The sequence below is a fragment of the Colletotrichum aenigma genome (genome assembly GCF_013390185.1).
Source record: "Colletotrichum aenigma strain Cg56 chromosome Unknown KSG_Cg56_contig07, whole genome shotgun sequence".
NCBI classification, from domain to species: Eukaryota; Fungi; Ascomycota; class Sordariomycetes; order Glomerellales; family Glomerellaceae; genus Colletotrichum; species Colletotrichum aenigma.
Genome location: NW_023500913.1, coordinates 627,133 through 639,352, shown reverse-complemented (window position 1 = coordinate 639,352; position 12,220 = coordinate 627,133). Strand labels below are relative to the sequence as shown.

The 12,220-nt window shown below is 52.4% G+C and overlaps 2 protein-coding genes across 2 annotated transcripts; both read left to right on the top strand.

Moving 5' to 3' along the window:
* Positions 1-278: 278 nt before the first annotated feature.
* Positions 279-2,198, top strand: CGCA056_v010437 (putative secreted lipase; the record flags this gene model as incomplete). Its single annotated transcript, XM_037325684.1, has 5 exons — positions 279-399; positions 495-865; positions 929-1,666; positions 1,733-1,976; positions 2,035-2,198. 5 exons carry the CDS (start codon positions 279-281, stop codon positions 2,196-2,198), a joined length of 1,638 nt encoding a protein of 545 aa, XP_037174945.1.
* An 891-nt stretch (positions 2,199-3,089) lies between these two features.
* On the top strand, positions 3,090-4,863 carry lap2 (putative leucine aminopeptidase 2; the record flags this gene model as incomplete). The annotated part of the gene is made up of 3 exons (XM_037325683.1): positions 3,090-3,868; positions 4,092-4,483; positions 4,544-4,863. The coding sequence occupies 3 exons, from the start codon at positions 3,090-3,092 to the stop codon at positions 4,861-4,863; spliced, it is 1,491 nt and encodes a 496-aa protein (XP_037174946.1).
* Positions 4,864-12,220: the final 7,357 nt, after the last annotated feature.

Genomic DNA, 12,220 nt, shown 5'->3' with positions numbered 1-12,220 from the left:
GATGCAGAACCGCCCAAAAAGCCCCTATCTAGGTGCAAATGATTGTTGATGGCCCATGGCCAGAGAGGCAACATAGTCCAGAGCGCCTGCTGCTAGTCAATGGCGTCGTCATCTGTCAATACCTTTTAGGTAACCTTGCCCGGAGTGATGATTAAGCGCGCAGGGGATCAACTTCGGTAACATATATGTGGTTGGCGTGCTCATGACTTCTTTGAGAACTGACTGCTAGATTACTTTGCTCAGAGGGACCGCTGACCGACTCAAAAGCAACCTTCACTATGCGCTCTTTCCTCACTTTTTGTATAGGCCTTTTCGCCATCACCGTCTCTTCTCAGTTCCAAAACAGCACCAACACCACCGTGCCTACGGCTCCGACGTCAAACGGGACATACTACGGAGGTAAGTGATTGTTCCCCTCAAAAGCCTCACTCAAGGTTTATTACACTGTGGGTGAAGCCTATTCGTGGTGAGACGCAACTGACAGACGCGAATAGTTCACCATCCGAACTGGCATCAGGACTTCTTCGAGGGCATCCCCTACGCGCAGCCACCCACCGGAAGCCGGCGTTTCCGCGAGCCTCAATTACTGAACACGTCTTGGACCGGTCAGAAAAATGCCACAGTTCTTGGATCCATGTGCTTCGGATACGGGGCCACCCAGATGGTCCTAGGCCAGTTTATCTCCGAAGACTGCCTGACTCTCAACATGTACCGCCCCTCCAACGTCTCCTCATCCAAGGGCCTGCTGCCGGTCGCAGTCTATATCCACGGCGGTCTCTTCGAGCATGGAACCGGGAGAGATCCACGGTACAACATGACCTCTCTCCTCCAGGTCGGTGTGCAGAACGGCCAGGAGTTCATCGGGGTCACGCTCAACTACCGTCTTAGCTACTGGGGTTTCCTGTAAGGAAACGAGGTTGCTAACGAGGGCGTTGCGAATCTGGGTTTGAAGGATCAGCGTCTTGCTCTCCGGTTCCTGAAAGAGAACATTGAAGCCTTTGGCGGTGACCCTGAAAGAATCACCATCTGGGGCCAGGAGGCTGGTGCCTTCAGCGCTGGGCTCCAGCTTCTCGCGTATGGTGGCCGGGATGACGGCCTGTTCCAGGGCGCCATCCTGCAGAGCGGTAGTCCGACTCTGATGTGGCCGTCCGTTACCGCCGACGACTGGCAGCCTCTGTATGACCAATTCGTCAACGCGACCAATTGCTCCGCTTCGACGAACACCCTCGACTGCCTGCGCAGTGTTAATGCCGACGTTCTCTCGAGCGTCTTCGACAGCGACATCACTACGGACGACCACCCGAACCCCGTTGTTGATGGCGACTTCATTCAAGACCTCGGGTCCAGGGAGATGCAGGCTGGACATTTTGTGCGAATGCCGTTGATACTCGGAACGACTCGCGATGAAGGCACTTGGCAGCACTACGTTGTGAAGAACATCAACACGACGGATGAGTTCCTGAACATGGTCAGGGATGACGGGTTGAGTAAGGACGCTGCCAACGAGATTTCCCGGCTGTATCCTGATGAACCGCATCAAGGTATCCCGGCTACGCTGAAAGGAAGGCCGGGGAACGAGACTGGGCTTGGGTACCAGTGGAAGCGTACGAGTGCTTATACTGGAGATATGATTATGCAGGCTGGACGACGGCTGGCAAGTCAAGTGGTATGTGCTGAATATTCCTGTGCCCTGAACCCAAGGGTTTCTTTTTACTGACGATGTCACTTGTAGTGGGCCGGGAATGATGTCGACGTCTACTCATACGTCTACGACGTCTTATTCCATGCACACTGGTGGCAGGCCGGCTCTCAGGAACAAGACGACATCGCCTTCCTTTTCCACAACGTGATGCTATCCGAAGCTCTCAGCCCCAGCGACCAAGCCGATCAGAAGTACACTTTTGAGCCGTTGAGTTACCTAATGTGCAGCATGTGGATAAGCTTTTTCCACACTTTCGATCCATATTACCATCCAGGTGAGCCAACCCTACTCCGACAAGCCAGAAAGGGTTCAACTGCTTATTACTGACGCAGTGAACGGTACCAATGTTTGGCCCAAGTACAATGCCAACAGCCCCGAAAACTTTGTCTTCGACGTAAATGCTACCGAGTTGAGTCGTTCTGAGACGGATGATTTCCGTAGTGAAGCCATCTCACATTGGATTGATCTATTCAGCACCAATGAGTATCCGAAGTAAACAGTTTACCAGCTCACCATCTCATGTGTTTCGAAAACACAAAGTTTTATCGTCTCTTCAATTCCAGCTGTTGTGGAGATCCTGATTCTGATCCCAGTCACCCTAATGTATTTCTATTGACCTCTTGTGATTCATATATGTACAACTCCAGAGTGAAAGAAGAGATCATCATCGATTGGCAACGATGCCAAAATGCCGCGAGTATTGTGGCGACAGTTCATGACTTAAATCGAAGCACAAAAAGAAAGCGATTGACCTATCATAGACGTGCCCACCGTTGAGTCGTATTGCCAAGATCGCCAAGTCTTGGCACATGAGAACGTTCCTGGATCAGGCAGGTCGCGATACGACGCTGATGAAGCCAGCCTCTCTGATCTTTCTAAGCTTCCTTATTGAGCCTCTCGTCCCGGGATAGCGGCGCTGCCCAGAGGCTCGTGGCAATGAATTGAGTCAATCGATCCTGTCAACCTTGAACCTGGGACTCCAGACTCCCGCCGGGATTAATTTTGACTTCCCGCGTCATTGGTTCGTGGATCCAGCTTACCGTTGAAAGCCACACCACCGCAAAAGTGCCAGCATCATCAGCTTCCTTATCTATTGCCTTGGCGCGATCACGCGAGATGGTTCTGCATGCATGTGCGACCCAGTTGAGGGGCAACGCTCCTCGCACCACTTGCTTTGCACAATTCGAAAATGGGCGCTTTTTCGCGTCCCTGTGCAGTCATTGAAGATGTCGGATTGGCCAGAATTCTCTGTCAACCGCAAAGGTGAGGTGCGTGCCTAAGGTACCCTGGTAGAAGGCAAGTCGACGACAAATACAAAACCAGAGCCCTCCCGCTCCTCTCACCCTTCGCCAGGTTTTCCTCACCGACCATTCACCAACTGCCCAACATGAGAACGGCCGCCCTCACTCTCGCACTGCCGGCCCTGGCCAGCGCCGCCAAGTGCAAGCCCTACGTCGACTCCGAATCCCTCCAGGAGCTGATCACCATCGAGGATCTCCTCGCCGGCTCCCAGAAGCTCCAGGACATCGCCGACGCCCACGAGGGCAACCGCGCCTTTGGCGGTGGTGGCCACAATGCCACCGTCGACTGGCTCGTCGAGGAGCTCGAGAAGCTCGATTACTTCGACGTCTACAAGCAGCCCTTCACTGAGGCTTTCGCCGGCTCCAAGGCGACTCTGACCGTGGCAGGCGCCGCCGTCGATGCGCGACCTATGACCTTCACGCCTGCTGGAGACGTCACCGGCGCCGCTCTGGTCAACGTCCCGAATCTTGGCTGCGAGGAGGCCGACTACCCCGCTGAGGTCTCTGGTGCCGTCGCCCTCATCTCGAGAGGAACCTGCAACTTTGCCGTCAAGGCCACCTTGGCCAAGACCGCTGGTGCTGTGGCCGCCATCGTCTACAACAACGCCGAGGGCGCTCTGTCGGGAACTTTGGGCGAGCAGTCGGATGCTTACGCGCCGGCCGTTGGCATCACCCAGGCCGAGGGCCTCGCTTTCGTTGAGAAGCTCGCGGCTGGCGAAGAGATTATTCTTGACCTCAACGTCATTTCCATCATTGAGGATCGTGTCAACTACAACGTCATTGCTGAGACGCGCGGCGGAGATCACGACAACGTCCTCATGATCGGCGGCCACTCTGACTCCGTCTTTGCTGGACCTGGTATCAAGTAAGTCCTTCCATGCTCCCTATATTTTCTTTATCACCCTCGATTGTGCGTGGACGCCATCTTCACCATCGTCTTGGTCGTCCTCGTCGTTCTTGGTTATACCTGCCGTCAATGTTGTCAGCATTCTTGTCGATGATGTTTATTGCTTGCGAATATCACTGTCCACTACCCTCCTCTTTCAAGAACTCAACTCATGTTTCGTGGCTAACCATTCTTTCTCCAGTGACGACGGCTCCGGTACCGTTGGTGTCCTCACCGTTGCCAAGGCCCTGACCAACTTCGAAGTCAAGAACGCCGTCCGCCTCGGCTTCTGGGGCGCCGAGGAGTACGGCAAGCTCGGTTCTTACTTCTACGTCAAGCAGCTCAATGGCTCCGAGGAGGAGGTTTCCAAGATCCGCGCCTACCTCAACTTCGACATGATTGCCTCCCCAAACCCCAAGCTCGCCATCTACGACGGAGACGGAAGCGCCTTCAACTTCTCCGGGCCCGCTGGTTCTGATGTCATTGAGAAGGACTACGAGGAGTTCTTTGAGAGCAAGGGCCTGGGACACGTGCCCACTGAGTTCAACGGTCGCTCGGACTATGCCGCGTTCATCGAGAATGGTATTCCCAGTGGTGAGTTTACCCAAACTGAAAATCCGAGGTTGGCGTATGTATACTGATGATGCATTGTAGGTGGTCTGTTCACTGGCGCTGAGGGACTTAAGACTGAGGAGGAGGCCAAGCTCTTCGGTGGAGAGGTTGGTGTCGCTTACGATGTCAACTACCACCTGATTGGCGATGACATCACGAACCTGGACAACGATGCCTACCTTGTCAACACTCAGGCCATTGCACACAGCGTTGCCAAGTACGCGATGAGCTGGGAGACCATTCCCCCTGTCAGCCAAAAGAAGCGCAGATACGCCGCCGACGTTGCTCGCCACCTCAAGCGTGCTGCGGAGCTGACCGGCCACTCTCACGACGGGCCTTGCGGTGGTGGCTCACACTTCTAAGCAAATGGAATGATGAATAATATGAGTAGCTGAGTATGGTGACTAGAGCAGCATAATTCAACAAGAATACATAATGAGTCCATGAGAGACTTTGCATCCCAACACTCCGTGACATCGACTCGCCAGAGCACTAATTGCAATAATGATTTGTAATTGTTTGTTCTTGTTGGCTACTCTGATCCTCCAACAATCTCAGGCCGAAAGACACATCGTTAGATTAATAGTATATTCGCCGCCCCCCGCGTGAGATGAGAAGCTGTGCTCTCCCATCCTTGATCTTGGAGAACACATGCCACATAGGAGATACCGACTAAAATGGACTTCACCGCCATATACTCGCTGATCCCAACCGCACCACCCTCTCGCCCGTACCTGCTTTCCTCGACACCTCCAAAGGGACTTTCGCAGGCACTCAGACTACCAACGTTGATGCCGACCATGCTCGTATTCAGCGCTTCTGTGACACGCCAACTACGAGAATGCTCTCAGTTATAACAAAGCTTCCGAAGCCGACATTTCAGCTGTTTGCCAGTGTAATCGCCTCGCTTTCGTTCTCGAACTGATATAGTCCTAGGACGGGAGCGAACACTTCCTCATGAGTCGTGAACATTTCCTGCTTCATGTTGGTTATCAAGGTAGCTTGTAAAAAGATAACCATCCATCTCATAGCAAAGAACCTCCTAGAATGACTTCGCCGCCGAGACATTTTGCGGCCCAAACCTTGGACGTGCGCCAAGGCCTTCGGAGTCCCGCCTTGATGCGTCAATGGCCCAACCTTGACGCCTGCTTGAATCCCAGGGCCGACTTTGAGTCGTTGCATCCTCTCTTTCACCTTCGAAGAGAACTTATCATAGATGCCCTTCTGAACAAATACCCGGTTGGCCGACACACAGGTCTGCCCCGAATTGCGAAATTTCGCGAGCATTGGAACCTCCACCGTGTGATCAAGGTTTGCGTCATCAAATACGACGAACGGCCTATTACCACCAAGTTCGAGAGAGAGCTTCTTGAGCTTTTGATCACACTGCTCAGCAAGGAGCTTCCCAATGCGGGTGCTCCCGGTGAAGCTGATCTCTTGGACCTGCGGGCTTTTGAAAAATGCCTCCCCGACATCAGCAACCCTGTCCAAGTCAAGACAATATTGAGGGAAACCTGGGAAAATCCAGCCTCCTGAGCCAACACCGCCTGGGCAATGCAGCTCAGCAGTTTCTCGTCTGTAGGTTCCAGACAGTCGTACAACCGGCAGCTAGAGCCGCCCCGGCCTTGCGAGTAGTCATGGCTATGGGGAATTCCACGGTGCAAGCAGGGCAGCGACGCCTAGGGGCTGCTGGATGGTCAGGATGCGTTGTCCGGTGTTGGCTGCGGGGACGACTTGGCCGTATGTTCGCTCCGCCTCGCCGGCAAACCACTCAAGGAATGAGGCTCCGTGGGCCGTCTCCGCTCTAGCCTCAGCGAGATTCTTGCCGTGTTACAGCGTCAAGATCAAGGCTAAGTATCAATGTGGTCGAGGCATGGCTGTTTTCACCGTCGCAGCCACCTTGCTCTCTCTCTCGCCAAAGTTCGTTTGGAAGATCTGAAACATCCGTGTGCTGCCTGGATTGCATTCTGGGTATCTTCGGCGTCCATCTCGGGCAGTGTTGCTGAAGTCTCCAACGTTGCTGGGTTGACAACATCGAAAGTCTTCTCATCGATCCCCGAGACCTATTGGCCATTCACGAAGCCGTTGTTCTGCAGAAGGTCCCTGCGACACACGTCAGATAGGCTTTCGAACGCCATCTTGGCGTGTCTTCTGGGTTTACACTGTCAAACCGCAAGTGTTCTCGCGGAAGCAACGGCCAAGCTAACAAGCGAATCGAGCGCGAAAGCTGGGAGCTGTAGATCATAGGACTACTCTAGACGTTCAAGAATGTGAAGAAATCATCGTGAGATAAGGTATTGCCTCGAGCGATGATGGGTTATTCCAAAGCTCGTACGATATCTCAAGGAAGTCTTGAAAGATATGGACCGTTGGAATTCATTGCTAATATGTTTCCCTCTCCGCACAATGTCGTTTTTCCCCATTGTCCGAGGGGTAATAAAGGGTCAACAGGCGACGGGGGGGCGGCTTGTCGGAGAAAGTCATCATAAGAGAAGGAGAGCGCAGATGTCAACAGAATGCTGAGCAGACCGCATCAAGAGGTACGTTCTAATTATTTGACAGACATATGTCACATAAATATTAAATACTAGTCAGGAAGCTAAATAGATGAGATGGCCATTGAAGGGCCAGGCGCAGTGTGATGCTGCCCACCGAGCGCTCATAGCATCTACTACCAATGCCTCAGCAGTACAACCTCAGCAGTACAAGGCAAAACAGTAGACGCAGGTCATATTGACTTGATCTCGTATGGTGGGTCAGTATCGCTCAACGCGAAGAGACTGTGCTTCATCATAGCCCATGGTGACCGAGGCTTCGAGACGAATTCAAGGACAAAGCTCTAAATAAACCATGTCTGACCTATTCGACGTTCCCAGAATGCTCCATGCCTGTCGTGAGAAAGCTCAGATTTAGTGATCTTCGACCCAGTGGGAGCATATCTTATGTAATTTTTTTTTTCTTTTTCTTTTAACATCAAGCGACTAGTGATTCGCTGTAAAAGAGTCTTCAACCATAGGGCTCTATACTAAAGTATCGGGTTTTCAAGCACAAATTTGCAGTGTCATTGACGGTGTTTGGATGTCCGCGATAGAATAAGTAAAGGATTTGGTCTCCGTCAAGGTAGGCCGGGAAGAAAAGCTGAGCTCCCACGCTAATATATCGTTCCGGTGCGACCGGATCACCCGCCGCCCGAAGATCCCGCGATCCGGGCGACCGGGGGGAGCCAGGTCTAGAACAAACACGTCACGATTCAGCCCCCTGGTGCGCGTACGAAGTACGACTTACCAGTAAGGGCCTCCTTTGCTACGGATACTTGGCACGACCTTAGTAGCGAGACTTGGCAACATGAGCACCTAATGAAGGATCAGCGCGCTGTGAAACAGCTGGCTAACCTGATGTCCAATGATGCCCTGGCCCCTGTCGACGGGTAATGAGCTGTCATTAGAGCCGGTGGGCCCGGGACCAGCCGCCCCTGCAGACTGCCAACTGACAGGAATCAGAGGACTCCAAACGGACAAGCGTTGGTGTGCCCTCCAGCCCTGCAGTCGATCAGGGGGGGCGCCACGCTTCCTCATCAGTTGCCCACTTCAGAACAAGCTTTCCTCTTCCTGCATGGCTAATCCTTTCTTTCTCCCATCCGAAGTGCCGGCGCAGTACGGCAGGCAGTCAGACTGACCTTTAACAACCGAGTTATTCGAGAAGCTGTCCTCGCTTTTGTTTGCTCGCGTGACTTGCGCACAACATCAATTCCGCTGCGGTGAGCATCGGCAGCGATGGCATGGCAATCATGGGAGATGTTCAAGGCCGACCATCCCGCCACGGCGGACCGCATGATTGAATCATGGGCCGCCGTCTGGCCGTATCTGCCACCGGTGAACTTCATCACGGTTCACTACGCCTACTTCATACTAGTCGGGCTCATCTTTGCCGGCATCTTTCACGGAATCTCGAACCCGGCCAACAGCGTCAGCTTCATCGATAGCCTTTTCCTCGTCATCTCCGCCTTTACGACATCCGGACTCAACACGGTCGATATTAGCAAACTCAGTACCGCCCAGCAGGCTATCATCGCCTTGATGATGATTCTTGGCAGTCCCGTCTTTGTCTCCATCTTCACCATCTGGCTTCGCGCCCGCGTCTTTGAGAAGCGTTTCGAGGATATCGTCGAGGCCGAACGGAATAGGAGGATCAAGAAGACTGGCACCATAGTCGGTATGGCTGGAGCCATGATTGGTCTCCCTGTCATGTCATCTTTTAAGGGAACCAAGCGGAAGCAAAAGAAGGGAAGACATGAGCGGCAGGCCGAGGCAGACGCCTTCCAGCTTACTGGGTACAAATCCCGCGAGAAGGGCCACGATCGAAGCCAAAGCCAGCCCACCAATCACGAATCTGCACCGCACGGCATGCTGGAGCCCATCGAGGAGGGCCAGAGGCTCAACCTCTCCACCAGCTCCACCGAGCCCCTCTCGCCGAAGTCGAATGCTACCCCAAGGCGGAGGCCTTTCAGTCGCGACTCAGGCCGGGTGTCAATTTCAGAAGGCTTCGATTTCAAGACATTCATCCACGAGAACAAGACGTCAATCGGCAGGAACGGCCAGTTCTTCGACCTCACGGAGGAACAGCGCGAGTACCTGGGTGGCGTCGAGTACCGAGCCCTCAAGATTCTCTTTACCATTGTCTGCGTCTATTTCGTCCTCTGGCAGCTGCTTGGGGCCATTACGCTCGGCGCCTGGTCATACACGCACAGCCAGAGCATAACGGCCGTCAACTCTCAAAACTCCTGGTGGGCTGGCATCTTTCTCGCCATCTCCTCGTTCAACAACGCTGGAATGACGCTCCTCGACGCAGGCATAGCAGCTTTTGACAACGATGCCTTCGTCTTGACCATAGTTACCATCCTCTCCCTGGCTGGAAACGCTGCGTTCCCTGCATTCCTCAGAGCAACTGTCTACTTCTGCAGGTTTGTTTTGAAGATGTGTGTTGATGAAGACGAGCACATTGTCTGGAAAGAAGCTTTTGATTTCATCCTCAAGTACCCTCGTCGTCTGTACATGATGATGTTCCCTGCCAAGGCCAATTTTGTGTTTGTCACCATGTTCTCCACCATCGCGGTCATGGACTGGGTCCTGTTGGTGGTTCTCAGCATCGGCAACTCTGCTATCGAGGCATATCCGGTTGGAAAGCGAGTTGGACTGGCCCTCTTTCAGGCACTGGGTAAGTTGCCAAGAATTCTGTTTTGGCCTAGATACTAACCCTGTATTTAGCTATCCCATCCTCAGGTTTTGGGGTTGTTGGTGTGTCAAGCCTCTACTTCGACGTTCTAGTACTATGGGTTATCGTAATGTACATTTCCGCATACCCGGAGATCATCGTCATGCGAAACTCAAATGTAAGTGTGATCTCGAGTCAAGCTGAGGCATGTCCATCTCACTAACATGACTCAAGGTGTACGAAGAAAGGTCACTAGGAATCTACACCACGGAACATGAAAACACTGAGGACCCAGACGCAACCGCCGGCGAGTCGATAGATGAGCTTCTGCCAACCTTTGCTGAACCGGCGTTTGGCCATGCTCTTGGCCCAGAGCAAACAGCAGTTTCCGCATCAGGCGTGTCATTGTCCCAAGCAAAGTCCCACTTTTCCACTAAGCCTGTCAAGAGGATAGCCGCCATTGGCCGCCGTGGCACATCATTCGTGGGCAAGCAGATCCAGAGCAGGATGAACAACTTTCAGGGAGTAGGTGTGACGACGAAGCCACGGCTGAAGCGGTCCGCTGCCATCAACTTCGACAACCCAAACGGCTCCACCAATACACCCGAGGGCCACGTGAGCCTCGTATCGCAGCACCTCCGAGGGCAGCTGTCGCACGACATCTGGGCCATCGCATTCTCGCTTTTCCTAGTCACGCTGATCGAAACATCTCACTCGATCGCGGACCCGCGCTCCTACAGCGTCTTCAACTTCTTGTTCGAGATCGTGTCGGGGTACACCAATATCGGACTGTCCATCGGCCTGCCGGGCCACTCGTTCAGCTTCGCCGGCGGCTGGTACACTGGTTCAAAGGTGGTCATGATCCTGATGATGATTCGTGGTAGGCACAGGGGCCTCCCGGTCGCGCTGGACCACTCCGTCAAGCTGCCTGGGTGGGATAATGTTAAGAAGCAGAATGAGGATGCTGAGATCAGACGAAGTATAAGTAGGAGTCGAACTGGGTTGACGATATAGACTTTTGAATAGACTTTGCTCTTGGATGGGCGGTAAACAAAATAGATCTCACTTCACGCTCAAAACTGCAAGGACCATGGTGCTCAGTGCCTCCCCGCACTGTTAGCCAGCTATCTCGTGACTACATGTTCGAAGATGTGAATGTGGTGTATGTACGCCATATCGTCTTCCTAGGCCGGGATGGCCTGCCTTCAAAATTGCGGCGAGGTTCCCTGTAAAGATGATGAGTGCTTGAAGAAGGTCTCTTTTTGTAAATATCGTATCAAATTCTCCTATTCATGTTGTCGCGTTTGATGTTGACGAGATCAAGAAGTCCTTCCTGATAAAAGGCGCGCTCGGCCTCGACAGTAATGATGACCAGCCCAAGGAGAAATCCTAACCAAGTTGACTTCTCTTTTGCTGGTATCCGCGAATGAGCACAATATGTGCAGTCTCTTGTGTGTGGGCAGCTGACCGTAGGATGTACGCGGTTCTACCCCGAGGCGAAGGTACCTGTTTGTGTTCTTGAGCTCGTTTGAAACCCGTCTGCAGCTTATTTAAAGAAACCTGCAAGTTTGAAATGTGGTCGCGCAAATATGGGACAACCAAGGAGTTGCGATTCAAGATATTCACCTTTCTCGCAAAGTCCCAATGGTTCGGAATTCGTTAAATGAAGCTACAAGCCAAGCCACAGCAAGCTTTTGCTTAATGCCGAGATCAAGACCGGAATACGGGTAGCTTGTCAAAACCTCAGAAGAGGAGGTACTTAAGGGCCACTTAGACATTGCATAAAGTACCAAAATTTCTCCGCAGCGTCGAAAACTTGCTCTTATACACTGTCTATGGGCCAAAGCACATGTAAAGATCAGTTCATTTAAATTACTATCCGGGCGGATACTTCAAGCTAGTTGGGCGGATAGTAAATACGACGGTAGGCACGATCGATGATATCGACAATAATGACGCCGAGAACAACGACGATGACGACGGTGACAATGACGATGACGATGATGACAACGACGACGACAGCAATAGGGATATAGAGAGGGATAGCAATGGCGACGATAGTAGTAAATGTTGATTGAGATAAAATAAACCACTAGACCTAGTCACTATCTTTCTCAAAAGCTACGTTCGATGTGATTGTACCTCCATCGTAATTGCATCTGGCGCCCGCAGAAAATGAACTTTCAACAGATTAATAGGAAAGTAAAACTCCACGCATAAACATTCGGAGGAAGGACTCAAGAGCAGATCCTCAACTCTGGTCCAAGAATCACGCGAAGTTTAAGATCGAGTGGAACCACATTGTACTTACTCCTTGTATCCCGGATGACTGACATGAACTTGATAAGATCATGTTGCCATATAAAAATGGTGCAGATCTGTTGGTCTTCACTGGCGTCTACGTGTTCGGCCGTGAGTACGAATGCGACGTCTAAAGTATGGCAGCGTCAACCCTGTGACTAACGATTCAAGACGGATTCGCCGAACGAATGTTATACACGCAATCAC